Source organism: Phocoena sinus, chromosome 20 (genome assembly GCF_008692025.1).
Source record: "Phocoena sinus isolate mPhoSin1 chromosome 20, mPhoSin1.pri, whole genome shotgun sequence".
In the NCBI taxonomy this organism is placed as follows: domain Eukaryota; kingdom Metazoa; phylum Chordata; class Mammalia; order Artiodactyla; family Phocoenidae; genus Phocoena; species Phocoena sinus.
In genome coordinates this window covers 28,687,918-28,711,766 of record NC_045782.1, presented here as the reverse complement: position 1 = coordinate 28,711,766, position 23,849 = coordinate 28,687,918, and the positions used below count along the sequence as shown (strand labels likewise).

The 23,849-nt window shown below is 46.1% G+C and overlaps 1 protein-coding gene and 1 non-coding gene across 3 annotated transcripts in view; both read left to right on the top strand.

Annotated features, from left to right (window-relative positions):
- Positions 1-23,849, top strand: part of TEX14 (testis expressed 14, intercellular bridge forming factor) — an 86,018-nt gene that overhangs the window by 23,479 nt on the left and 38,690 nt on the right. The window contains exons 1-10 of one of the 2 annotated variants that reach the window (XM_032616771.1): positions 4,892-5,067; positions 5,809-5,923; positions 10,002-10,167; positions 10,961-11,097; positions 12,872-12,953; positions 13,538-13,668; positions 14,779-14,892; positions 16,133-16,256; positions 17,376-17,554; positions 22,473-22,624. In XM_032616771.1, the coding sequence (XP_032472662.1) occupies positions 5,040-5,067; positions 5,809-5,923; positions 10,002-10,167; positions 10,961-11,097; positions 12,872-12,953; positions 13,538-13,668; positions 14,779-14,892; positions 16,133-16,256; positions 17,376-17,554; positions 22,473-22,624 (1,228 nt within the window). In that variant the 5' untranslated portion in view covers positions 4,892-5,039. Of the gene's footprint in view, positions 1-4,891; positions 5,068-5,808; positions 5,924-10,001; positions 10,168-10,960; positions 11,098-12,871; positions 12,954-13,537; positions 13,669-14,778; positions 14,893-16,132; positions 16,257-17,375; positions 17,555-22,472; positions 22,625-23,849 lie in introns of those variants that run through there. The other variant, XM_032616770.1, reaches the window with a different exon arrangement.
- LOC116746529 lies at positions 4,885-5,098 on the top strand. Its single transcript, XR_004347783.1, has one exon. It is a non-coding gene; the product is annotated as a small nucleolar RNA U3 (small nucleolar RNA).

Sequence of the window (23,849 nt, the reverse complement as noted above, 5' to 3'; positions counted from 1 at the left end):
TAGGGTTATTTCCAAGATGAAACAGGATGATTCAAGTTAAGGGGTCAGTACATGATCTGGAACATGTTAAAGTCCTGTATAAATGGTTGCTTTTTTTTTTTTCAAAGAAAAGGGTAGCCCACGTTGAAGTGATTGTTTTTGTTTGTAGGGGTTGGGGTGCATAACCTTTCGTATTCAAGTGGCAAGTGATTTTTTTCACGAATATAGTCTACGGGAATTTCCTGGTGGTTAGGACTCGGTGATTTCACCACCAGGGCTTCGGTTCAGTCCCTGGTTAGGGAACTAATAACCCGAAAGCTGCGCAACGGGGCCAAAAAAGACAAAAAATGAAAATAAACTCTAAACAGACGTGCTGATGTTTAAAAATAAAGGTGACAACAGTCTAAAGTTTAAAAAAAATTCAGTAAAAATGTACAGAATTACCACATTTTGGGAATCCCTCCGGCTCCCCCAAAGCAGCACACCACAGAACTACAGTTTTTGTTACTTTATTCACAACTTTTTTTTTTTTTTCTAAATTTATCTTTGGCTGCGTTGGGTCTTCTTTGCTGTTCGCAGGTTTTCTCTAGTTGTGTCAAGTGGGGCCTACTCTTCACTGCGGTGCATGGGCTTCTCCTTGCAGTGGCTTCCCTTGTTGTGGAGCACGGGCTCTACGTGTGTGGGTTTCAGTAGTTGCAGCACGTGGGCTCAGTAGTTTTGGCTCAGGGGCTCTAGAGCGCAGGCTCAGTAGTTGTGACGCACAGGCTTAGCTGCTCTCTGGCATGTGAGATTGTCCCGGGCCAGGGCTCGAACCTGTGTCCCCTGCATTGGCAGGTGGATTCTTAACCACTGCACCTGCAGGGAAGCCTTCTTCATGTTATTCTTAAAGGTGATTTTGTCAGTCTATGGCAATTGAGTCTTTCCCCGCCCCCCCCCCCCATTCAATGGGTGTTAAAGTAGTTAGTATCCTCCATCTGCCTTTTTGAATGAAGGGTTTCTGTGCTGTTGCTACTTTTCCTGGGTAAATTAGGCCTGGAATATACTGCAGGGAAATAGATACATGTCTGGTCCTTCATACTCTGTTGGTTGACAAACAGATCTTGTAGTGAGCTATAGGAGAGGAAGGTTTACTAGGGAAATGGATTTAAAGTAGCTTTAAACATAATTGTGATATATCCTTAATTGTTTTAAGATGGTTTCTTCTTTTCCCCCTCAGTGCTATGATTTTTTCTTTGATGATGCTTGTTTAGCTAAATGCAATTTAAAATTCGCCTTGTTAGTCTAGTACGCTGATTTGTTTTTCATTTTCTTCATCTAAACATTTTTCTTCTGGTTTTTGAGACTCCCTTTTAAATTTTTCCAGGCTAATAAATCAGATATTTTTCCTGACATCTACTTCAGGAATCTATTCTGGTTTTATGTTGGGTCTCTTAATATATCACACTTGTCATTGAACCATGGGCTAGAAAAATCAACAAAATCTCTTAATTCTACTGAATATGATGTGATATAGTTCCCTTTAAGTAAAAGCAGGCTTAATTTCGTGTTGGAGGTGGTAATGCCTTTGAAAACTGCCCTTATTAAACAGCATATATTCAGGGAATTCCCTGGTTGTCCAGTGGTTAGGACTCCGTGCTTTCACTGCCGAGGGCCTGGTTTTGATCCCTGGTGGGGGAACTAACATCCTGCAAGCCGTGCAGTGCGGCCAAAAAAAGAAGTAGGAAGGATAAACAGGGGCTTCCCTGGTGACAGAGTGGTTAAGAATCCACCTGCCAGTGCAGGGGACACCGGTTTGAGCCCTGGTCCAGGAAGATCCCACATGCTGCGGAGCAACTAAGGCCGTGTGCCACAACTACTGAGCCTGCGCTCTAGAGCCTGCGAACCACAACTACTGAGCCCACGTGCCACACCTACGGAAGCCTGCACACCTAGAGCCCGTGCTCCACAACAAGAGAAGCCACTGAATTGAGAAGCCCACACACCTCAACAAAGAGTAGTGCACGCTCGCCGCAACTAGAGAAAGCCTGCATGCAGCAACGAAGGCCCAACACAGCCAAAAATAAAAAGTAAATAAAGAAATAAAAGAGGTTATTTTAACCAGTGGAATCAAAGATATACATATATTCTAAAGTTGCTAACCTGCCTTTATGAAAGTGGTATCATACTAAACACATTCTGCAACTTGCTTTTCTCATTTTTTTTTTGAAATTCACTTATTCATTTCAAGAAGCATGAAAAGACAACAAAATCATGAGAAATCAACCTGTGCAATATCAGCAGATATTCAGAGGCTCTGTGCTGTTTTTTTTGTTGTTGTTGTTTTGTTTTTAATGCTTAAAGAAAATAGATGATAATTTGATACTGCAAGTTTATAATTATTTATTTGGTTGTTTATTCAACAAATATGGAGCAGAGGGAATTTATACAGGAACAAAAGAACAAAGGAGCCTACAAATGGCAAGTAGTTTAGTGTGTGTGTGTGTATGTGTGTGTGTGTGTTGTGTCTGAAGGATAGGTTATGTACGAGATGTTTTAGGAAGTAAAGACAAAGGCAGCTTGGAACCAGACTATAGGATGCCATAAATCCCAGGTTAAAGAGCTTCTACTGAAACGGAGCAGGACCCTATAGACCTTGCCCCCGATGTCCTCAGCCTGCCTTTTGTCTGTGGAAAAACTTTAGCCAAAGAATAAGTTTAATGAGAGGAGTGATAAAATACAGAAGCAAAGAAAAGCAGTCAAACAGGAAAAAACAATAATAGTTTAGTCAGTAATCAAAGTGAAGGACCTTTAGTTCCTTCTCGAGGGTTATAGATAATATTCGGAGCCACATCCCGTGAGCTGTCTTATGGATACTGAAACCCCAACCAGGTGGAAGATGTTAACTACATGATGACCAGGCTGTAGTCGTGACACAAGCTGCCACAATTCTGATAATTTGCCGCAAAGAAATGGAAACAAACCAACCCTGGAACTGAAGATTAACTGTACCCAAAACAGTCACGATGGCACTGGCTAGACCACTGCATGACCAATGTCAAGATGACGGTCAGAGCTGACTGTGCTGGTTCTGCATGTAGTCCTTTCCCTCTGTAAAAGCTCTTGTCCACTGGTTGGGGTGGGGGAGTCGGCCTTTGGACAGGAGTCCACCTCCTCACCCACCCCGTTGCCTGCATCAAAATAAAGCAAACTTTCCTGTCCACCAAGCTTGCCTCTTTATTGGCTTTTGAGCGGCGAGCAGCCGGACCCCACTTGTGATTACAGTACTATACATAGCAAGACATGGGATGCCACTGAACTTGGCATTCCTGAAAGCACCTGTATTACTTGCACAAAATAGATTATTTTTTAAGCTTAAATCCTATTAGTGGTTACAAGAATGTTGGGATTTTAATTTTTAATATTTATAGAGTAGTTGTTACTTGCTAAACTCTGTTAGATGCTTTAAATCCATCATTTTAGCTAATACCACTCATTGATTGAACTCCCTAAAGTTGCCTGCCTGCTTATTAGATTTTTGCTTTCAATAGTACATCTTGTCTATCTCTATTCTAATTGATAGAGATCTAATTCATTTAAATTAACTGCTTAATATTTTATTATCTGTATGTACCATAATTTACTCAGCTGTGCCTCTAATGGTGGATATTAAGATTTATTTTTTTGCAGTTTTGTATAACCAGAAACAATGCTTTGATAGAATACTTTGTAATGAATCTTTACATAATGGGTTTTTAATATTCAAAGCAGGATTTCTGGTTCAGGTTTTTAATAGATACTGCCGCATTGCTTTCCAAAAGCATTGTAACAGTTCACACTGCCAACTGCATTTAGGAGTGTCTGTTTTCCCACCTCTTCTCCAGCACTGAATGTTTTCTCATTTTTCAGTTTTTTTCAAGCTTTATGGGAAGTTTAACTTTCTTCCCACTATTTCAAGCCAGGCACCATGTTGTATTGGTTTATTGAATATTCCAGAGTTAGGTGAAATATCCACCGTTTCTAACGTTCCTGGCGGAGAGAACAGCTTGTGCAAAGGAACACGATGAGTATGTGGAAAACAGTACGTGGTTCATTATGGCTGAAGTGAGGGGGAGGGAATTTGGTGCAAAATAAGGCTGGAGAGGTGCGTGTGGGCCAGGCTGTGCTGGACCTTGTAAAGTATTTCTTTTCTGGCCTTGCCTTGTGGCATGCGGGATCCTAGTTCCCTGACCAGGGATGAAACCGGCTCCCCCTGCGGTGGAAGCGGAGTCTTAACCACTGGACCCCAGGAAGTCCCCTGTAAACTATTTAGAGAAGTTCTATCTTTAGCCCAAGAGTTGGGAAGCTACTAAAGCTTTAAGCAGGGTAATGATGTATTATCCTGCTTATTTAAAGACAATTTTAATCTACATTAATATTCCTTGGTTTGGAAAAAAATTCCAAATAATGTTTATATTGTTTGCTATTTGATCACAGCATAAATGGTGTGCTTTGCAAACGTCATAGGTTTTTGGCTTCGGGTCTTTGCTTTCAGCATCCACTTTGTCTTGTAAGTTTTTCTCGTGAGACATCTCACTTCCAACGCCAGGCTTAAAGGAGGCGAGTCCTCAAACTGCGGCGCACGTTGTAGTCGTAAGCGTTTTACGTAATCCTGATGCTGCGGAACTGCTGCGCGAAACGGGGCGGGGTTGGAAATAACTGGCGTGTGATTGGCTGTTTAAAACCATATGTTAATTAAATTGACAACTTGAAATGTTTTCTGAAACGTAGAAGGGTTCAAAATGCTTTGTCGGGCTCGGTAGTGGAAAGATTCTTCAGACAACGTATTCCAGTGTACATTTCAAAAAGAATAGCAGTGTAAGAAAAAGTAACCATCAGTAAAATAAGTGTGCATTTCCTCCACCTCGGAAAAACAGAGATGGTTGTGTTAAGACTATACTTTCAGGGATCATTTCTATAGTTCGTTACTAGAGAAGTTTCTCTGACGTGTAGAGCACCCGAACCCACGAGGAAGAGATAGAGCGTTCTCTCCTGAGCGTGAAGTTGGCTCTTGGTGTTGTGTTTGCAGCTGCCTTTAGCCGTTGATGATCGTTCTTCTCTTCATTTTGAAGAGTAAGAGGGAGATGGACGCAGTCTGAGTGGTTTCGGTTTTGAATTATGTATTATGAGTAGACTTTCGTTCTTTTTGGTGGAGTTTCCGGAAGGGGTCAGTGGATATATGCATGCATTACGTACTTTAAGTAGATTAGGAAGGTTTTTGTTGTTTTTGTGTTTCGGGGTTGCTGTTAAATGTTGTTTAAGGTGTTACTGCTGTATAGGGTTTGTAGTGGTGGTTTAGCCAGGAGTGAGTCAGTTTTTGAAGTGGGTATAATTGAGAGTTGGGATTTGTATTTCTTGTTTTTTTTTTTTTTTTTTTTTTTTTTTTTTACTGTGCAGTGGATTTAGTGAGATTGTAGTGGTGTTGTTTTGTTCTTTTTGTTTTTTGCAAGTGGTTGGAGTAGTGACAGTGGTCTTTTTTTTGTGGGTTGCTTTTCATACAGTCTGTGATATGAATAAATTGTTGGCTGTTGGTGAATTTTAAAACGAAGAGCAATTTTAATCTGCTTTTCCTTTTCCGCGTAGCAGCGTGTGGTGAAATGTTTTAGCAGCGTTTTCCTGTATATAGCACTTTAAGGTAAAGATGGTGGTTACTTTTGATATGAGACGTTCATGTGTTATTTGGACTACTGAAGGTTTTCATTTTTCTTTTCTTAAAAAAAGGGAAATTGCATTAGTAATACATTACAAAGTACTGTAAAAATAAAGCTTAATTTTTGTTGTGTGTTTGTGTTGATCCTGGTGTTTTCTTTGCAGGTGTGTATGTCGATGCAGTTAACTCTCTGGGCCAGACAGCACTTTTTATTGCAGCATTATTAGGCCTTACAAAATTAGTTGATGTCCTGGTGGATTATGGATCAGATCCAAATCAGTAAGTACAATGACATCACTACCTAGAAAATAAGTTTTTAAAATGAATTGAGGTATTTGGAAACTAATTTGGTAAGATTTTAAAAGAACCTTCACTAATTTATGCCAATGAAATACATTTGTATTACCTAATGTTGAATAATGCTTTTGTTTATTTCACTTTTTTGGTTGTGCAACTTGCAGTGTTTTAGTTCCCCAACCAGGGATGGAACCTGGGCCCCCAGCAGTGGAAGCACAGAGGCCTAACCATTGGACCACCAGGAAATTACCAGAAACATGCTTTTAACTGTAAATGAGTTTTCTAAGCAGTTTTACTAGACCCTGTGAAATAAGTGAACCTTTCTACTCATTTAGTCATTAACAAGTACTGTTTATGTATTTCCACTGCACTTTGTAGTTTGTATGATTTGCACTTTAACATACCCCACAACCAAGTTCTTCACCAATTAATATATTTGGCATCACTTTGTCAGGATGACTTTTGTAGTTGTGGTTTAAAAGAATCTGAGTCCAAATTTTAATATGGAACAGCAACACAATGTAATGAATCAACAAGTGAACATTTCTTCTCTTTGTGTAGGACTTTTGCTTTTTCCAGGGCCTTCCCAGGCACTAGCTCACTAAAGCTTTACAACCAACTCTTCGACAGGGAACAGCAGGTATTTTTACAGTTCCCATTGGACAGAAACAGATTTCGAGCGTTTATATGATTCCAGCCGATTTTCACAGGAATACCAGAATAAACACAATCAAAAGTCATAAAATAGCTTTCCCATCTTACAGAAGGAGGCCGCTTAATTTTTTTTTTTTAAGTATTGATGTTGAAAGCTTGTATGTTGTTATAAGATTGTTTGCTTAGTGGGAAAAAACTTGGAAGCTGGAGAAGTATAAAGAAAAAAAACCAATCAGCATGAGAATTCTGAAACCCAGACATAACACAGTGCACATTTTGCTTGTTTCCTTCCAGAATTTTTCTGGACTTGCATATTTGCATATTTTGTCTCTACTGTATCAGTGTTTAATATCAAAACTCAGAAATAAAGGGCTATCTCACTTGATGTTTGCAGATAACAGCTTTGTAGAGAGGCCATATTAGCCCTGCAGTTCCTCAGCAAAAATGCAGCATTTTCTAGTCATCTGCATTTGCATCTGTTTTGTGGAAGTTTAGAGCTAGGTTCTTTAAGGAAGAAATCATTCAAACCTTTAAATATTCCAGAAAGTTTAAATGGCTGGTCCATAATGGTGCATTGTGTTAATGATAGGGTTTGAGACCAGGAGCCCAGCACCTGAAGAAGTTCCCTTTTTAGAAATCCCCATGATGCCAGGGGGAGGTGGGAAAGGACAATATCAAGAGGAAGAAGGCAGACCCTGTAGCTTTTTATTTTGTGATAGGAATGCTTTCATGTACTTTAAAAATATGTTCCATCAAGGGAGGGGAAATTTCTGGGGGGAAGTTGTATTCCTAAGCGCTCAATGGAGATGCTGTGATGGCCTGGGCTTATTGAGGTCACAAAGTCAGATGCCTGCAGGACTAAGTGGGGTCAGTGGGTACAGGCTCTGTCTAAGGAGCATCTGTTGCAGCTGGGCAGAAAAGGAAGCCATGGAGGCCAAATCTTCCAAATTTCCAAGAGGCTGGAAATCCCAGTTTTATTGTGAAATCCCCCAAAGTGTTAAGTATTGTCCATTACTTTAAATTCTTTTTATAAACACTATGTGGACCAAATAAAACATGCCTCTGGGTTGCCAAATCAATCTGTGGGCCTCCAGTTTTCAACCTCTAGGATAAAGTAATAAAACAATACACATTTTGATATCACTTGGACCTGGATTCCCTTGTAAGGGTTAGTTGGGTATAAAAAACATTATTTTTTTCTTCCTTAGCATTCACAAGAAATGACAAATAATATCTTCTCTCTCCCTACCCAGCTCTCTTACTATTTATGGGAAGAATGATTAGAAGGCTGTAAAACATTATACAAATTTATTTTTAAAGCAAGGAGGGGGCTTCGCTGGTGGTGCAGTGGTTGAGAGTCCACCTGCCGATGCAGGGGTCACGGGTTCGTGCCCCGGTCTGGGAAGATCCCACATGCCGCGGAGTGGCTGGGCCCGTGAGCCATGGCCGCTGAGCCTGCGCGTCCGGAGCCTGTGCTCCGCAACGGGAGAGGCCACGACAGTGAGAGGTCCGTGTGCCGCAAAATAAATAAATTAATTAAAAAAATAATAAAGCAAGGAGGATATTACATTTCCCATAGCGCAGTGTGCTGGACTGCTTATCAGACCCAGCAATAAGGGAGAGCTCACAATGAGATATCCCAGCAGTTCCCAGGTGCCTGGGTACAGGCCAGCCTCATTGGCCTCAGCTGGGGAACTTGTAAAAAGTACACATTCCTGGGCTCTATGCTTGCAGGTTATGATTCAGTCTGTTGTGTAGTCTGAGAATCTGTATTTTTGACAAATATCCCAATGACTTATTAAGTAAATTATGGTAAATCTGTACATTGGAATACTATGCAGCTGTTAAAAAAGAATTGAGGTGACTTGTATGTTCTTATATGGAAAATTCTCCAACATATACTTTAAAATTTTTATTTATTTATTTATTTATTGCCATGTTGGGTCTTCATTGCTGCACGTGGGCTTCCTCTAGTTGCGGCGAGCAGGGGCTGTTCTTTGTTGCAGTGCGTGGGCTTCTCATTGCTGTGGCTTCTCTTGTTGCAGAGCACGGGCTGTAGGCGCATGGGCTTCAGTAGTTGTGGCACGTGGGTTCAGTAGTTGTGGCTTGCGGGCTCTAGAGCTCAGGCTCAGTAGTTGTGGCGCATGGGCCTAGTTGCTCCACAGCATGTGGGATCTTCCTGGACCAGGGCTTGAACCTGTGTCCCCTGCATTGGCAGGCGGATTCTTAACCACTGCGCCACCAGGGAATTCCCTCCAAGATATACTATTAAATGAAAAAATGTAAAAGCATAACAGTTAATGTAGCATGTTCTTTTTCTTTTGGCCACACCATGTGGCTTGTGTGATCTTAGTTCCCCGACCAGGGATTGAACTCAGGCCCTCAGCAGTGAAAGTGCTGAGTCCTAACCACTGGACTGCCAGGGAATTCCTAATATAGCATATTCTTATTCCTACTTGTATATGCATAGAAAATTTCTGGAAGGATACAAAAACTTGTAACAGTAGCTGCCTCTTGGCAAGAGAACTGTGTATGGGTCTGGAATTGGGAGACTTTCTTCTTATCTTTATTATCTCCTTTTTCATTTTATTTCTTCTTCTCCTTCCCTTTCTGCTTCCTCCTACCATTTGTGTTTCGTTTTAAATTAAAGAGAGCAAGCTCTGGGACTTTCCTGGTGGTCCAGTGGTTAAGACTCCACACTCCCAACTGCAGGGGGTGCGGGGGTTTGATCCCTGGTCAAGGAACTAAGATCCCGCATGCTGCTGGGTGCGGCCAAAAAAAAAAAAAAAGAGCAAGCAAGCTCTGCAGGTGATTCTGACGTGCAACCAAGTTAGGAAACCACAGCTACACATCACATCTCTACATCTCACAAAGGCTGTCCCTTCATGTCTCAGATAGTTTACTGGTTTTGGTTAAATTTTTCTGAGCTGTAGATCCTTGACCAGATTGCTAATGCCAAGGTCTGTGGGCCTCACCATAGGACTTGGGAGGTAGAGACATTCTCACGTGAGGTGGTCTCTGGTGAGGCTGTGCTTCACCAGCCTGACCACAGGGCGCTACAGACGTGAAGAAATTGCTTCAGGGCAGCCAGTATCAGGGGGCTGTGGGGAAAGAACACTGGATTTCGAACCAGACCCATACCTGGGTGTGAATCTTGGCTTTGCCCTTTCGTTTCCTCATCTATAAATTGAGAAATAATACTGCCTTGAAGGGTGGAGGTAAACACGGAAAAGGGGGATGTATATAAAGCTTCTGTGAGGCCCCAGATAGGTGTTAGGCCTCACAAATGGTGTTGTTACAGTTCTCATCACCAAAGGTTGCCTTTGTAGAAAAGGAGCCCTGTGTTACCCATGGAAGGGGAAGAGTGTTGCCATGGACACTCATTGTACCCCTCCCCCACCTCCAGCCGCTGCTTTGATGGGAGCACTCCTATCCATGCAGCAGCATTTTCAGGCAATCAGTGGATACTCAGCAAACTGCTGGATGCAGGGGGTGATCTTCGACTCCATGATGAGAAGGGTCAGAACCCGCAGACCTGGGCTCTGGCAGCAGGGAAGGAACGCGGCACCGCGGTAAGTGTGGGCCCGCTCTGCAGGCACACCCAAGGCAGAGCACAGGGCTGGGAGTCAGGCGCCCAGGGGCAGAGGCTGGTCCTGGGGACAGCACAGGACTTGTAGTGGCCTTGCCATTGACATTGGACACACAGGCCTGGGTTGAAGCAAGTTAACCAACTGTAAACCTTGGGCAAGTCTAGTGAACTTTTCTGTCATCCATTCAGTGGGGAGGGAGAACTACTGTGGTTTCGTCTGACCCTTAACTAGCACTTGTCGTGCATCAGACGTTCTGAATTAAATTAAATACTCATTTAATCTTTACAACAGCCCTCTCAGGTAGGTACTATTATTGTCCCCATTTTACAGATGGGGACCCTGAAGTGCATTGACATTAAATAACTTGTCTGTAGCCACTCGCTGGCAGGCATAATGTGTTTTAATGAGGGCTAAATAATCTAACAAATGTAAAGGGCACGTGGAGGGAAGGGGGAGATGGGCAGAGTCCCTTCCCTCTGGTTCTCCTGCTCAATAGCTATTGGGCCTTGGACAAAAGTTAAAATACTCCTGCCTCAGTTTCCTCATCTGTTGAATGAAGGATTTGGAGGTAATTATTGCCAAATGAGCTCCCTGAAAATGGAATCATCTCATTCCATATCTTTAGGAAGTCACTTGGGCCCTTCCCTTTCCAGAGATTTCCCTGTGGGGGGCTTCTGTCTCCTCAGAGCACTCCCCTCAGACCATTCCAATCCCACTGAAGGCCAGGGTGGCCATTAGCTGTGTGGGCATTGACTGTCTCTGCCGTGTGTTGCAGATGGTGGAGTTCATGCAGCGCTGTGCCGCGCACATGCAGGCCATCATCCAGGGCTTCTCCTATGACCTCCTGAAGAAGATTGACTCCCCTCAGCGGCTCATCTGTGGCCTGCCCCGGTTTGGGGGCCTCATGCAGGGGTGAGTGCTGCCTCAAGCAGACTGGGATGTTCTGCATCACCCCCGCCTTCCTTGTGGGAGCCCTCGGTCCCCTCCACATTGGTCCCTTCCAGCAACTGGCCCACCCAAAGGGGTGAGCTTGGAGGGAGAGGATATTGCCATGAAAACCTTCAGTTGTCCCCTGGCTTCCAGGAACGTCTGGGGGAAGTGAATTCTGGGCTCCAGTGGGAACCACCCCATGGTTAGCAGAGAAGGAAGGAACTTTTCAGGCCTGGGCTGCCCAGCAGAAAACACTTTCTTAGCAGAGCAGCTGGCTAGCTTTTTTTTTTTTTGTCATCTCGGAACCATGGAAAACGTGTTCCTTTATTGGAACATGCATCCTTTATATCCTAAGGTTGCAAAAGACACAAATGCTTAATTTAAGGTTCCTTGGGCTGTTTTAAGCTGGTGTAAGACTTGCTGCCACCTGGGTGGGCAGCCTCTCCTTGTCCCCATCATAGCTGCAGGAGGTGAGCTCCATCCAGGCTTCTCTTCATGCTCAGGAGAGTTATTTTAACTTCCCTGGGCTTTAAGACTTAGGATTTATATGTGGAAAATTCTTTCCATTTTGATTTTCTCTGACAGCATCTTTTTCTGTGATCAGGGTGAGTAGACTTGTCACACTCTTCACAGGCTCCCGCATCTCATTCTGTGCACACTGAGTCGTGGTTTTCCTCTCATGACCTGGATGCTTCTCATGCAAGATGAGTTAACGATTCCCTCGAGGACCAGTTACTCCTAACTGCTCTTCTTGCTGCCACTCTTGTCCATCTTGGTTCTTTACTCAGCATCCAGAATGACCTTTTAAAAATGAAAATCGAATTGTGCCGCTCACTGCTAAAAACCCTTTCAGGGTCTTCCCCAAGGCTATCAGGTTAAACTCCCAAATCCCCCATCTGGCCTTGGAGCCCATGCTTGGTTCAGCTCTTCCATCTCTCACACCTCCGCTCCTGCCAGCGTTAGGATCTTGGCAGACCAAGTTCCTTCTAAAAGGGCCAAAGCCTAGTCCCTGCTGCTGTTTTGTGACCTCAGGCCAGCAGGTTTCCCCTTTCTGGCTCCATTTTTCCCATCTGTAAAATGAGAAAGTTGGACAAGGTATGCTTTATGATTCTTTCCAACTTTGACCAACTCTGTTCGTTATCTGTTGTACTAATCCCAAACTTAGTGGCTTCAAACAACAATAAATATTTGTATCTCACATAATTTCTGTAGGTCAGGAATGGCTACACCCAACTCAGCCATTCTAATAGGAATGGCTTAGTTGAGTGGCTCTGGCTCAGGGTTTCTCATGAAGATGTGGTCAAGATGCAGCTTGGGCTGCAGTCATCTGGGACTGGAGGATCCAGTTCCAAGGTGGTTCACTTGCATGGCTAGCAAATTGGTACTGGGTGTTGGGCCTCCCCATTAGGCTGCTGGAGTGTCCTCACAACATGGCAACTGGCCTCCTCTAGAGCAAGTGCTGCGAGAGAGATCAGGGCAGAAGTCCCGGGGGTCTGGCCTTGGAACTCACACCACTCCGTCATTTCTGCAGTATTCCATTAGGTTAACAGACCAGCCCTCTGTGACCTGTGTGTGGCTACACAAGGGCATGAATACCAGGAAATGGGAATCACTGCGGCCCTGTCAGAGGCTGACTTCCACTGTCAAGTAGTAAAGACAAAACCAACTACGCATTCTGACAGCTTGGTTCAGCGTTGTTCCTCTAGATATGGGTAGTTAATCCTTACTTTTCTCCTCCTCTTTTAAATATTTCTAGAAGCCCTAATGGCTCTCCTAACCGACTGCCTAAAGCTGGAGTCATTTCTGCCCAAAATATCTACAGCTTTGGCTTTGGAAAGGTAAGAGGTTGCTACCAACACTCAATGTTTGCAGGGCTAACTGGGGAATCGCCCGGCCCTGGCTCTGGCCCTGGCCCCAGGGCCCACAACTGTGTCCAACTCTTCCTTCCTATGGAAAGTTAAAATACTCCCTCTCCAAAGTGTTTTTTTTTGTTCTTTACTGCTCTTGCAGGACAAGTACCACCTCTTAGTGTTCTTGTCCTTACTGAAAAATGATGAAAACCTTGGAGAGTTCTCTTGAATGCCTTTGGGCTAGATTTGGGGAGTTTTAGACAATGATCCTTTAATTCCCAGCGAAGGCCCCAGGCATGTTCTGTGGGTGTCTCAAGAGGCGCCTGAAGCCTGGTGCTTCAGGCCGGCATCTGACCTCTTTCCGTGAGCCTGTGGTTTCCTCGCTAGCAAAAGGGAAAGGGTATTACAACCTTGCAGTGCCTCTTGGAAGATTAAAGATAATAAAAAGAATTATGTCCGGTGCATAGGGGTATTCAGCAAATTGATAAATAGCAGCTCTCTCTATTTTTAGCTGGCTGGTAAAATTCTGGAGGAGTTTTTCCCCACCATTTGAAGCTGTGCTTTGCTTTCAGTTTTATCTCACAGGGGGCACGCAGCTGGCTTATCTAGGATCTCTTCCAGTAATTGGAGAAAAGGAAGTGATTCAAGCTGACGATGAGCCCACCTTCTCTTTCTTCAGTGGCCCCTACATGGTCATGACCAAGTAAGTGGAAGCTGGCCAGTGGAGGTGAGACTTAGTCCCACAGGAAGGATGGACTTTAGTGACTTCTTTGTGTGTGGAGGGTTTCTGCCCAAACACAAGGACACACTGAAAAGCAGATGTCTAGATCAGGATTTCTCAGCCAGGACACCATTGACATTTTTGTTATCCTTTATTGTTGGGGGCTGTCCTGTGCACTGTAGGACGTTTAGGAGTGTCCCTGGTTTCTACTCACTATATGCCAGTAGCAACTGTGTTTGCCTCCCCGCAACCCCCTACATTTGTGATTGTGACAACCAAAATGTCTACAGACAAGGCCAAATGGCCCCTTGTTGAGAACAACCGCTCTGAAAGATTACTCATGACAGTGTTTCAACCTTTCTGCTCTCTAGAGAATTAGAGGCAGCATAGGGGTGACTGTCTGGCCTCAGGTCAAACGGTACTGAAGCCCTGCATGGCTCTCACCAGCCAAATGCAGCAGAGGCGGCAGTAATAGGATTTGGCTGTGATGAAAGTCCCTGGGATGTTCTCAGTCCCCAGAGACCTGCCTACTGCGGGATCACAGGAGTTGTCCTGGCCAAGGTCTCTTGTCCTCCTTGAACCTGGCTGCCTCTTCCCTGCTTAGAAGTCACACCCTTCTAAAAAGGCCTCTACAGACCCGCAAGGCTCTGTATCCCCTGCAGATATGCTTCTTGTTTTCCTGCCCGTGCCACAGACTTGTTGTCACATCCCCTCTTCTTCTGTCCACTGCTGCGGCCTTTGCCCACGTCATCACTGTCCCTCCCCCAGGCTAGCCTCCTAACTGGCCTCTCATTCTCCAGACCACCCCTGCCCTCCCATTCCCCATGCTGCTGGTACCCTTGTCTTTCTAAAATACAAACCTGATCAAGTCCCTCCCTCCCTTAAATCCTTCAGTGACTTCCTGCCACCTGCACTAAGTCCCTGAAGTGCTTTAGGCCCCTGGGGGTGGTAGGCGGGAGGACCCAGCAGTGCTGGGGTGGGGGCTTTACAGAGTCTGTATAAACACTCCTTCTCTGGTCTCTGGCTCAGAGCTCCTCACTGAAGCAGTGGCTGCTCATTCCCTTCTGCTCCCGCTCTCTCCTGCCCTTGTAGCCTTCTGTGGAACGGGAGCAGGGTCACGGTGAAGGAGCTGCATCTTCCCACGCACCCGCACTGCCGCAGGCGGCGGCTGGCTGACTTGTTAATTGCTGAGCTAGAGCATAGCAGGTGAGAAGAAAACCCAAGAGCATTTCAGACCCAAGTTCAGGGCTGTGCAGGGCTGTGCCTGAGGGTGGAGACCAGCCCCCTCAGCCTCAGCATTTCCTCGTTGTAGGTTGATTTGACTTCCCAGGGCTGCCGAGAAAGAAGAAGAACTCATGAATAGCCTGAGTGTGGGGATGGTGGTGGTAGGGGCTCAGTTCAGTCAGCTGATCAACTCCCCATGACACGTGTCTCTGAGGTGCAGCCTTCAGGCCTGGCGGGCTCTTCTGCAGCCCCTGAGCCCCACCTTATTTTGGGCCCTGTGCCCATCAGGTCAGCGGGTGCAAGACTATCTTCATAGAGCATGGCTCTGCTGGAGACCCACGTGTCTGAGGAACCATGTCTCTCCTTGGAGGACACGCTGATGGGATGGGTCTCAGTACCTTAAGTTTCCTGTGGCTCAGGGGTTAGTCTTTCAAAGGGGCAGGAAATCCATCCTCGGTTTCATACCAGGGCTGCTGAGGCCTTGGAATAGGCCCTGGCTCATCGAGTTCTCTCCTGAGGAAATCACTCAACTCCTGTAAAGCCCGATCCTTCCTTTTGGAGAAGTCATCCTAAAGGGACTCAAGGAGGCTGGAAGGGCTCATAGACGCAGCATGGATTTTTTTTTTTTTAATATTTATTTATTTATTGCTGTGTCGGTCTTATTGCAGCACGTGGGATCTTCCTTTGCGGTGCACGGGCTCAGTAGTCGCAGCACGTGGGCTCAGTTGCCCTGTGGCACGTGGGATCTAAGTTCTGTGACCAGGGATCACACCCACGTCCCCTGCATTAGAAGGTGTATTCTTAAGCACTAGACCACCAGGGAAGTCCCCACAGCGTGGATTTTGATGTGAGGGTCTATGACCTTGGGCCTGACATCTCCCTGACCTTGGTTTCCTCATCTCTAAAATAAGTGTAACTGTAATGATACCTTTCTTGCAACTGGTTGTTAGGATCGAGTTGATGTGTGTAAAGTGCCTTGCTTAGTAGCTCTTAGTGACATTGTCGTTGATGACCCTAAGCCCTCAGGTTCTGATCAGTGAAAGGTCAAGGGTTCCACCACCAGAGACCCCTACTCCCACCCCATCCCCCTTTCTCGGAAGAACATTCTGTGCAAATAGTATTTGTTTGGAGTGCGTTCAGGGTGCCAAGAAGAAAGGAAAGCGCCCATCTTCCATCATGTCCTCTTCCCTCTGCCTCATCGGAAGCCTCCTTCCCTCTGCAGCAAGTTGCGGCATCCTCACCTGCTACAGCTGATGGCCGTGTGCCTGTCCCAGGGCCTGCAGAAGACCCGCCTCCTGTACGAGCGCGTCGCCGTCGGCACGCTGTTCTCTGTCCTCCATGAACGGGTAAATGGCCGTTTCCCTGGGTTTTTCCCTTGCTCCCCCCCACCCCCCACCCCAGCTCTCCCTTCTCTTCCTCCCTCTTCCTTCTCCCCCAGCAGGAGAGTTGAGAAACCTCTTAATTCTTTACCTTGTGGGAGCTATATAGCACACCATTTAAGGTTGATCAGCACGTTGGAACTAGTGTGAATTTATTACTGTTTGTCTTGCTTTTTTATCAGATATCTAAGAGCTCAGTAGACCCAGAAAACACATAGCCACACTTTTAGCTAACTATAATCAAACAGCCTCTGGTCTTACTTCCCGGTATTTTCACTGGTGCCCTGCAGGACCTTTATATGCAAGTCTTTATCAGTCCCCTCTCCCTTTTCAGACTTCCTGGTGGAGGCGGGGACATATTCCCTGACCCACAGACTCCCTGGGAAACATGCTTTGGGCTGACATGTGGCTTCAGAGAGGTCCTGAAAGATTTGTTTTTCTTTCTCCATGACTTTGTTCTAAAGACCCTGGGCTGGAGTGAGAAGAGACCCTCCAGGAAGGGCGCTTCCCTGAAATGGCTCGCCATTCCTCCTGCCTGAGCACCTCCTGTTAGTGTCCTAGTTCCCTTTCCTCTCCTTGGGTGAGGGCGTTAACTTAAAATGCCACTTCTCTGGGGAGAGACCTGTTATGATTGGGTACTTTGGTGTGAGTGAACTTCTGTCCTCCTAGGATGAACTTTCTAGGTCATCTGACTGTGGTAGGAGATGGAGTGTCCTTTACGTGTCTAGGTTCTCCCGCAGCACAGGCTTGGCTGGGGATGGGGAGCGGGGCAGGTGCATTGCTGGTGGTGGCAGGCCCACTCTGGAGGTGTGTACCAGGCTTTGAGGACTTTTCTCCTCATTTTTCACGGTATCAAGCAGCTTGGCTGAGGGAAAGGAACCCAGGTTTGGAGCCAGGGGCCCTGGGTCAGTGGGACCTTAGGCCGATCACTTAACTTCCCTGAGCTTTAGGTTCCCCAGCTATAAAATGGGCACACTAGGTGGCTGTCGTGAAGATCAGTTGAAAAGACTTTGGGAACTACAAAGCATTCTACAGTGTCGGGGGCCGCAGTCCCCTTTGTTCTGGTGGTTCATCTCTTGCTTGCAGCGGGCCCAGTTCCCCATACTGCACATGGAGGTGATCGTGCACCTGCTACTCCAGACCTCCGACGCCCTGAGATACCTGCATTCTCGGGGCTTTATCCACCATTCCCTCAGCTCCTACGCCATCCACATCGTCTCCACAGGGGAAGCGAGGCTGACCAACCTGGAGTACATGATGGAAAGGTGGGTGCACCTCAATCATGATGTCCAAACAGGATCTCCCTGGGGGTGCTTTGATATAGAGAGAGACTCTGATCTGGGCTTGACTCCTCATTGGTGGGCTGAGCTGGCTATCCATGGAGGAAGAGGTTTCCCAGTGCCTTGCCCTGTCAGCCAAGGTCAGAGGGACTTTGGGGGAGTTATTTCTGCTCAGGACATTCTCATTTTAATAAACATTTAACGAGCATGAGTACACATTAGCCAGCATGTATAAGTTTTCAAAATTTTCTGTGGCTTCACACAACCGAAGTATTTCTCACTCACATTGCACTCTGGTGTGTGTGTGTGTGTGTGTGTGTGTGTGTGTGTGTGGGAGGGGGTGGTGGCGGCATTCACTATGTTCCACGTTCCTCCCCGCTGTGGCTCCACCATCCCCCAGGCCTCAGTCCCCGCACTGTATCCTCTGCATTGCTGGTCAACGAGCAAGCCTGGAGGGACGCAGCGGGGCTTAGGGACTACCTGCAGCGTGTGCATCGTCGCTTCCCACTTTACATTGGCCAGAGCCCAGTCACCTCTTTGCAGGGAGGCTGGGAAATGCACCACAGCTGTGCATCCTGGAAGGAGCGAGAAGGCGATGGGTGCTGGTGAGCATTACGGTCCTGGTCCAGATGGGTGGGGATCAGTGCTGTGAGGGAAGCAGTGACAAAAAACAATGCCCTTATTCAAGGGTTGGTGGATGGGCTTCACTTCCCATTTGGCAGGAGTCTGAGTCCTCCTGAGAGTTGAGGGCTGGCCCCCATCTCCTGCCCCTAGGTTCTGGGGAGCAGAGGATCTCCCCTGTGCTTCCTTGCTGTTGTCCACAGCTCTGAGCCCTAGGCCCAGGGTTGTTCCTGTGCTGCTGTGAGGCCTCAGCCATGGGCAGACCCATGGCTTAGATCTGCTTACCTCCACTTACCCTGGTCCTCACCTACCACCATCGCTGAGGCTTTGTTTCTGAGTCTCTCAGCAGGTCTTTGCTGCTCACATGCTCATAATATACTTCTCTCACTACATGAAAATCTCTACCAGGGCAGGGATTTCTGTTTTATCCGCTGCCGTGTCTCAGATGCCTAGAATAAGCCTCCACACAGTGGGAGCTCAACATGTTGTTTAAGTGAATGAAGTGGAAAGTTTCACTTCCTTGACCGCATGAGCCCTTGGTGTCTCTGCCTGGAGAGGGGAGCAGGGACCAGATTGTGCTTGACCTCATGGACCTTGGCAAAGAGTTTGAATTTAACCCTAAGAACACGGGGATGCTGTGAATGTTTTTTTTGAGCAGAATGGTGTCATGGCTGAAATTTACAGGTTAAGCAGACCCCCTCACTCCTGCCATGTGGAGAAGGGGCTGTGACGGGACGAGAGAGAAGCAGGGGAACAGCTAGGGTGTGACTGGAGCAGTTTTCCATGTGGGAACCGGTGGAGGCCAAACAGCTGTCGCCAGTTGAGTGGCTCAGTCTCAGATCTGGTCCATTCTCAATCCCAGTGGCTCCCATGGCCTAGATTAAGTCCCGGCACTTTGCAGGGTGAGAAGCCTTCCAAGGTCGGGCTCCGCCTACAGTGCCATGCTCGTCACCTCCCACTCTGCCTGGCCATCTGAAGACACTTTCAGTCCACGCCATTTCCCAGCGCTCTGCTCCTTGCCTCCGGAGTACCTGACACTCCCTTTTATCCTTTTAAACTCACTTCTGACACAGTCTCCCACCACACCCCGTGAAGCCTATACTGAAGCCCTGTCCCCACCTCACTGAGCATATTTCACTCCCCTGCAGCCGAGTGTCTTTGCCCCCCGAGATGGCGAGCTCCGAGAGGGCAGGGGCCATGAGTTGTTCATCTTTAGCACCCACCTCAAGCCTACCACACAGTAAGTGCTCAGGAAGCATTTGAAGTGAATGGTTGAGTCTAGCTGAAGGGAAACTTTGAAATGATTCGGAACAGGGTTCACCACTTTGGCTGTGTGTTCAAGGGCAGTAGAAGCTAAGGGATTTGGACATGTTTGCTGTTGATAACAGGCTTTTCAAGAAGGCTGACAGAACCCAAGCTGTTTGCCAGTGATGTGGCGCCATCTGTTGTTGAAATGGAGGTATAACAGTTTCTTTGACTTGAGCTCTCCAGTAGAAATGTGAATCCTAGAATGAAACGGAGCTTTGGAGATGGCCAGGCCCAACGCTGTCCTTTTATAGAAGAGGAAACTGGGGCCCAGAGAGGTGAAGAGGTGGTCTGAGGTTACCCAGCTGTGGCTAGAATCAGGTGGTAGAGGACGTTTCCTGGCTTATAGGGGCAGGATGGATTGGAGGTTGAAGGTAGAAAAACCAGCCAGGAGGCCACAGGGCAGGGCCTGGTGGTGACCAAGGAACCAAAATAGAAGGGAAAGATGTGAGATGCACCGAGAAGCTGGGGTCCACAGACTGGTCAAGTGAGGGGCTGTGAAGTAAATGGGTAGGAAAGTGTGAGTTCTTTTGGGCTTGTTGACCTCAGAATGGAACTTTGGGCAGAAATGTCCATCAGCAACATTTGACAGCTCATAATGTGAGTTGATTACCCAAGAATACAAAACAGCTTTCAGTTCTACATTTATTTTTGGTAGCACTCTATTCACGCCGGTACAGTTGTTGAATGTCATCGTTAAGGGTAGCACTCCATCTCTTGGTGTAAAAATGATACAGCAGTTTCTCCTATTCTTCAACTCCTTCTCAATGGAATCTTTAGAGCTGGAATTGACCTTGCAAGTGGTATCACATAGCCATAGCCAAATGTAATTTTAATGATGTCAAAGCTGAAGCCCAGGAAAATAACTACCATGGAATGACAGCCAGAAAAGAAACTCCCTTCCTACATCCCACTAGCGTTAACAGAGAAGGAAGAGGGATCAGAAGAGTGGAAGTAAAAGAGAAAGGATATAAATCCTGATTGTAAATAACTTGTCCCTTGCCTTAGGCAGCCGGAGAGGCCCAAGAGGGTCATTAAGTGTCTCCTTTGGGCAGTCAGCCTACAAGGTGAAGAGCCAAGTATGCTAGGTCCTCAGAATATATCTCTGACAATAAAACACGACATTGCTTTTCCTGTGATACTAATATTTGCATGTGTATCCACGCTGTTCACATGACACCTAGGCCACACTTGCCTATTGAGCAATACAACTAGAGAGTCTAAATGTACCATCTTTTTTTTTAAAAAAAGAGAAAACAAAACAAAAATACAGTCTTTTATAGCTTCATGGCTTCCTGAACTCATTGCCATCTATCAAAAGTTCTACCAGAAGAAATCTTACTTAGGGAAGTTTGTTCAAAGTCTGAGAAGTCCATCCCATCCTCTAAAAGCTTTCCTTTGCCAGCAAAAAGAACTTCTGGTTACTAGCTTTTTAGGAACTTAATTTTTTTTTTTTGGCCACGCTGCACGGCTTGCGGGATCTTAGTTCCCCGCGGGAGACTGAACCCGGGCCCCAGCAGTAACAGCGCCAAGTCCTGACCACTGGACCTCCAGGGAATTCCCAAAAACTTAATTCTTAATTATCAACCAGCAGTCACCAAGTCTTTATCAAATGCCTACCATAATGTTCATATTAATTCCTTACTTGCTTAGTGCTTTATGGTTCACCGAGTGTTCCCACACGTGTGATCTCATTTGATGCTCATGACAGCTGTGGGCAGAAGTCAGTGCTGATCACCCTGAGGACTCTCTTTGGCCCAGAAGACATTTAGGATACTCTGACTTAGTTCTCAAAGAGCCTGGTTGCGAAGTTGAGTTATTCAAGCCAATCAGTGAACCTTTGAGTGCTAAACTGAGAGGGCTCATTCCCAAGAGGGCAGAGCTCAGAAAAGAAGCAATCACGAAGAGCTGGAAGAGTCTCAGAAGGCTTTGATAAAGCAGGTGGGGCTTGAGGGGGTTCTTGAAAGGGTCTTAGGTTCATTTAATCAAAAGGTAAGCATTGAGGCCCTGGTATAAGTTTAGAGATACGGTGATACAAGAGACAGGTAAGTGGCCTACCCTCGTGGAGCTGACTTTGGTGGAGGGGAGACAGATTATAAACAATAAATCAATGAACAAGAAATTCAGATAATAAGTCCTCTGAAGCCAATAAATTGGGACTACTTTACATTAGGTGGTCAGGTAAGTCCTCTCCAAGGAGGTGATTTTTGAGCTAATACTTTTTTTTTTTTAACATCTTTATTGGAGTATAATTGCTTTACATTGTTGTGTTAGTTTCTGCTGTATAACAAAATGAATCAGTTATATGTATCCCCATATCCCCTCCCTCTTGCGTCTCCCTCCCACCCTCCCTATCCCACCCCTCTAGGGAGGGATGGAGCTGATCTCCAAAGCATGGAGCTGATCTCCCTGTGCTATGCAGCAGCTTCCCACTAGCTATCTATTTTACGTTTGGTAGTGTATATATGTCCATGCTACTCTCTCACTTCGTCCCAGCTTACCCTTTCCCCTCCCCGTGTCCCCAGGTCCATTCTCTACGTCTGCGTCTTTATTCCTGCCCTGCCTCTAGGTTCTTCAGAACCTTTTTTTTTTTTTTTGAGATTCCACATATATGTGTTATGAGCTAATACTTCTGCATGCCATGCAGAAGAAGCCACCGGTGCAAAGACCTGAAGTGGTGATGTACTTGGCATGCTGGAGAAACTGAAAGAGGGCCCCTGTGACTTGAGAGGAGTGAGTGAGCAGGAGAGAGCGGCCAGATGAGGTGGGAGGCAGGGCAGGGCCTGCTCGGGTAGGAACGGTAAGGAGTTGCAGGCGTTGGAATAGCAGGCAGTGTGGGTTAGCTCAGGGTCTAGCTGGTTTCTGGAAGCTCAAGGAGGCTGTCAGTCTTCAGAGGCAAATGTTTTCACACACGTGCGGCGTGGTGATCACAGTGATCCTTTAAGACATGAGCCCTACTTTGTGTTTCCTTCCGTAGCCGGGATGGAGGTGTACACAAGGACCTGACTCGAGTATCCCTCCCCACCCAGCTTTACAACTGGGCCGCCCCGGAGGTGATCTTACAGAAGGCAGCCACAGTGAAGTCAGACGTCTACAGCTTTTCTGTGATCATACAGGAGATTTTAACAGGTAGATCAAAGAGCTCATTGACGGTGACCAAAGTCCCTATTCTTAGGTTGGAATTTTTTTTCCCCCAAGAGTTACTTAGTTTTAGGCAAAAAAAACTTCTTTAAGGAAACCTCTTTGGGTTTATGGAAGGTATAAGATGATCTCCCAGAAATCTTTCTCTTTTAACCTGTTCTTTAAGACTCAGCAAAGCCCACCTATCAGCCTGTCAGTGGTAATGCATTTAATCCAAGGAGCGTTTTTAAACTGAATATTGCTGTCAATGCTTAGGGAAGGGTCTCTGTGAGGTGCCCCTTAAGAACTTTTTTTTTAATTGAAGTCTAGTTGATGTACGGTGTTGTGCAATCTCTGCTGTACAGCAAAGTGACTCAGTTACACACATAGAGACAATCTTTTTTTGTATTCTTTTCCATTATGGTTTCTCATATTGAAAAACCATATTGAATATAGTTCAATATATATATATTTTTAAAGAAGATGTTTGGGGTAGGAGTTTATTAATTAATTTATTTTGCTGTGTTGGGTCTTCGTTTCTGTGCGAGGGCTTTCTCTAGTTATGGCAAGTGGGGGCCACTCTTCGTCGCGGCGCGCGGGCCTCTCACTATCGTGGCCTCTCTTGTTGCGGAGCACAGGCTCCAGACGCACAGGTTCAGTAGTTGTGGCTCACGGGCCTAGTTGCTCCATGGAAGGCATGTGGGATCTTCCCAGACCAGGGCTCGAACCCGTGTCCCCTGCATTAGCAGGCAGACTCTCAACCACTGCACCACCAGGGAAGCCCTATAGTTCAATATTGAATATAGTTCCCTGTGCTATACATTAGGACCTTGTTGTCTATCCATTCTAAATGTAATAGTTTGCATCTACCAACTCCAAACTCCTTTCCCCCATCCCTTTTGGCAACCGCAAGTCTGTTCTCTATGTTAAGAACTTATAAACGAGGGGGAAGGACTGGCCTCTGAGAAGTAAACTGTGAAATCAAACACACCCAGAATCCAGCGTATGTATAAGCAGTGTCACTTAAAAGACATAGAAACCCTTCCAAACATATAGAACTCTAAGGTGAAGGCATACATGCCACATTCACTAAGGGGGTGAGAATCAGCCCCCATTTAGCAGTGTTTACAGTCTCAGAGGCAAAAACCACACCTTCCATGACATGAATGTATTGGGCAGGCCTACTTCACACCAGGAAACATTCCCTTGTGGTCCCTAGGTCTGCCAGCAGAGA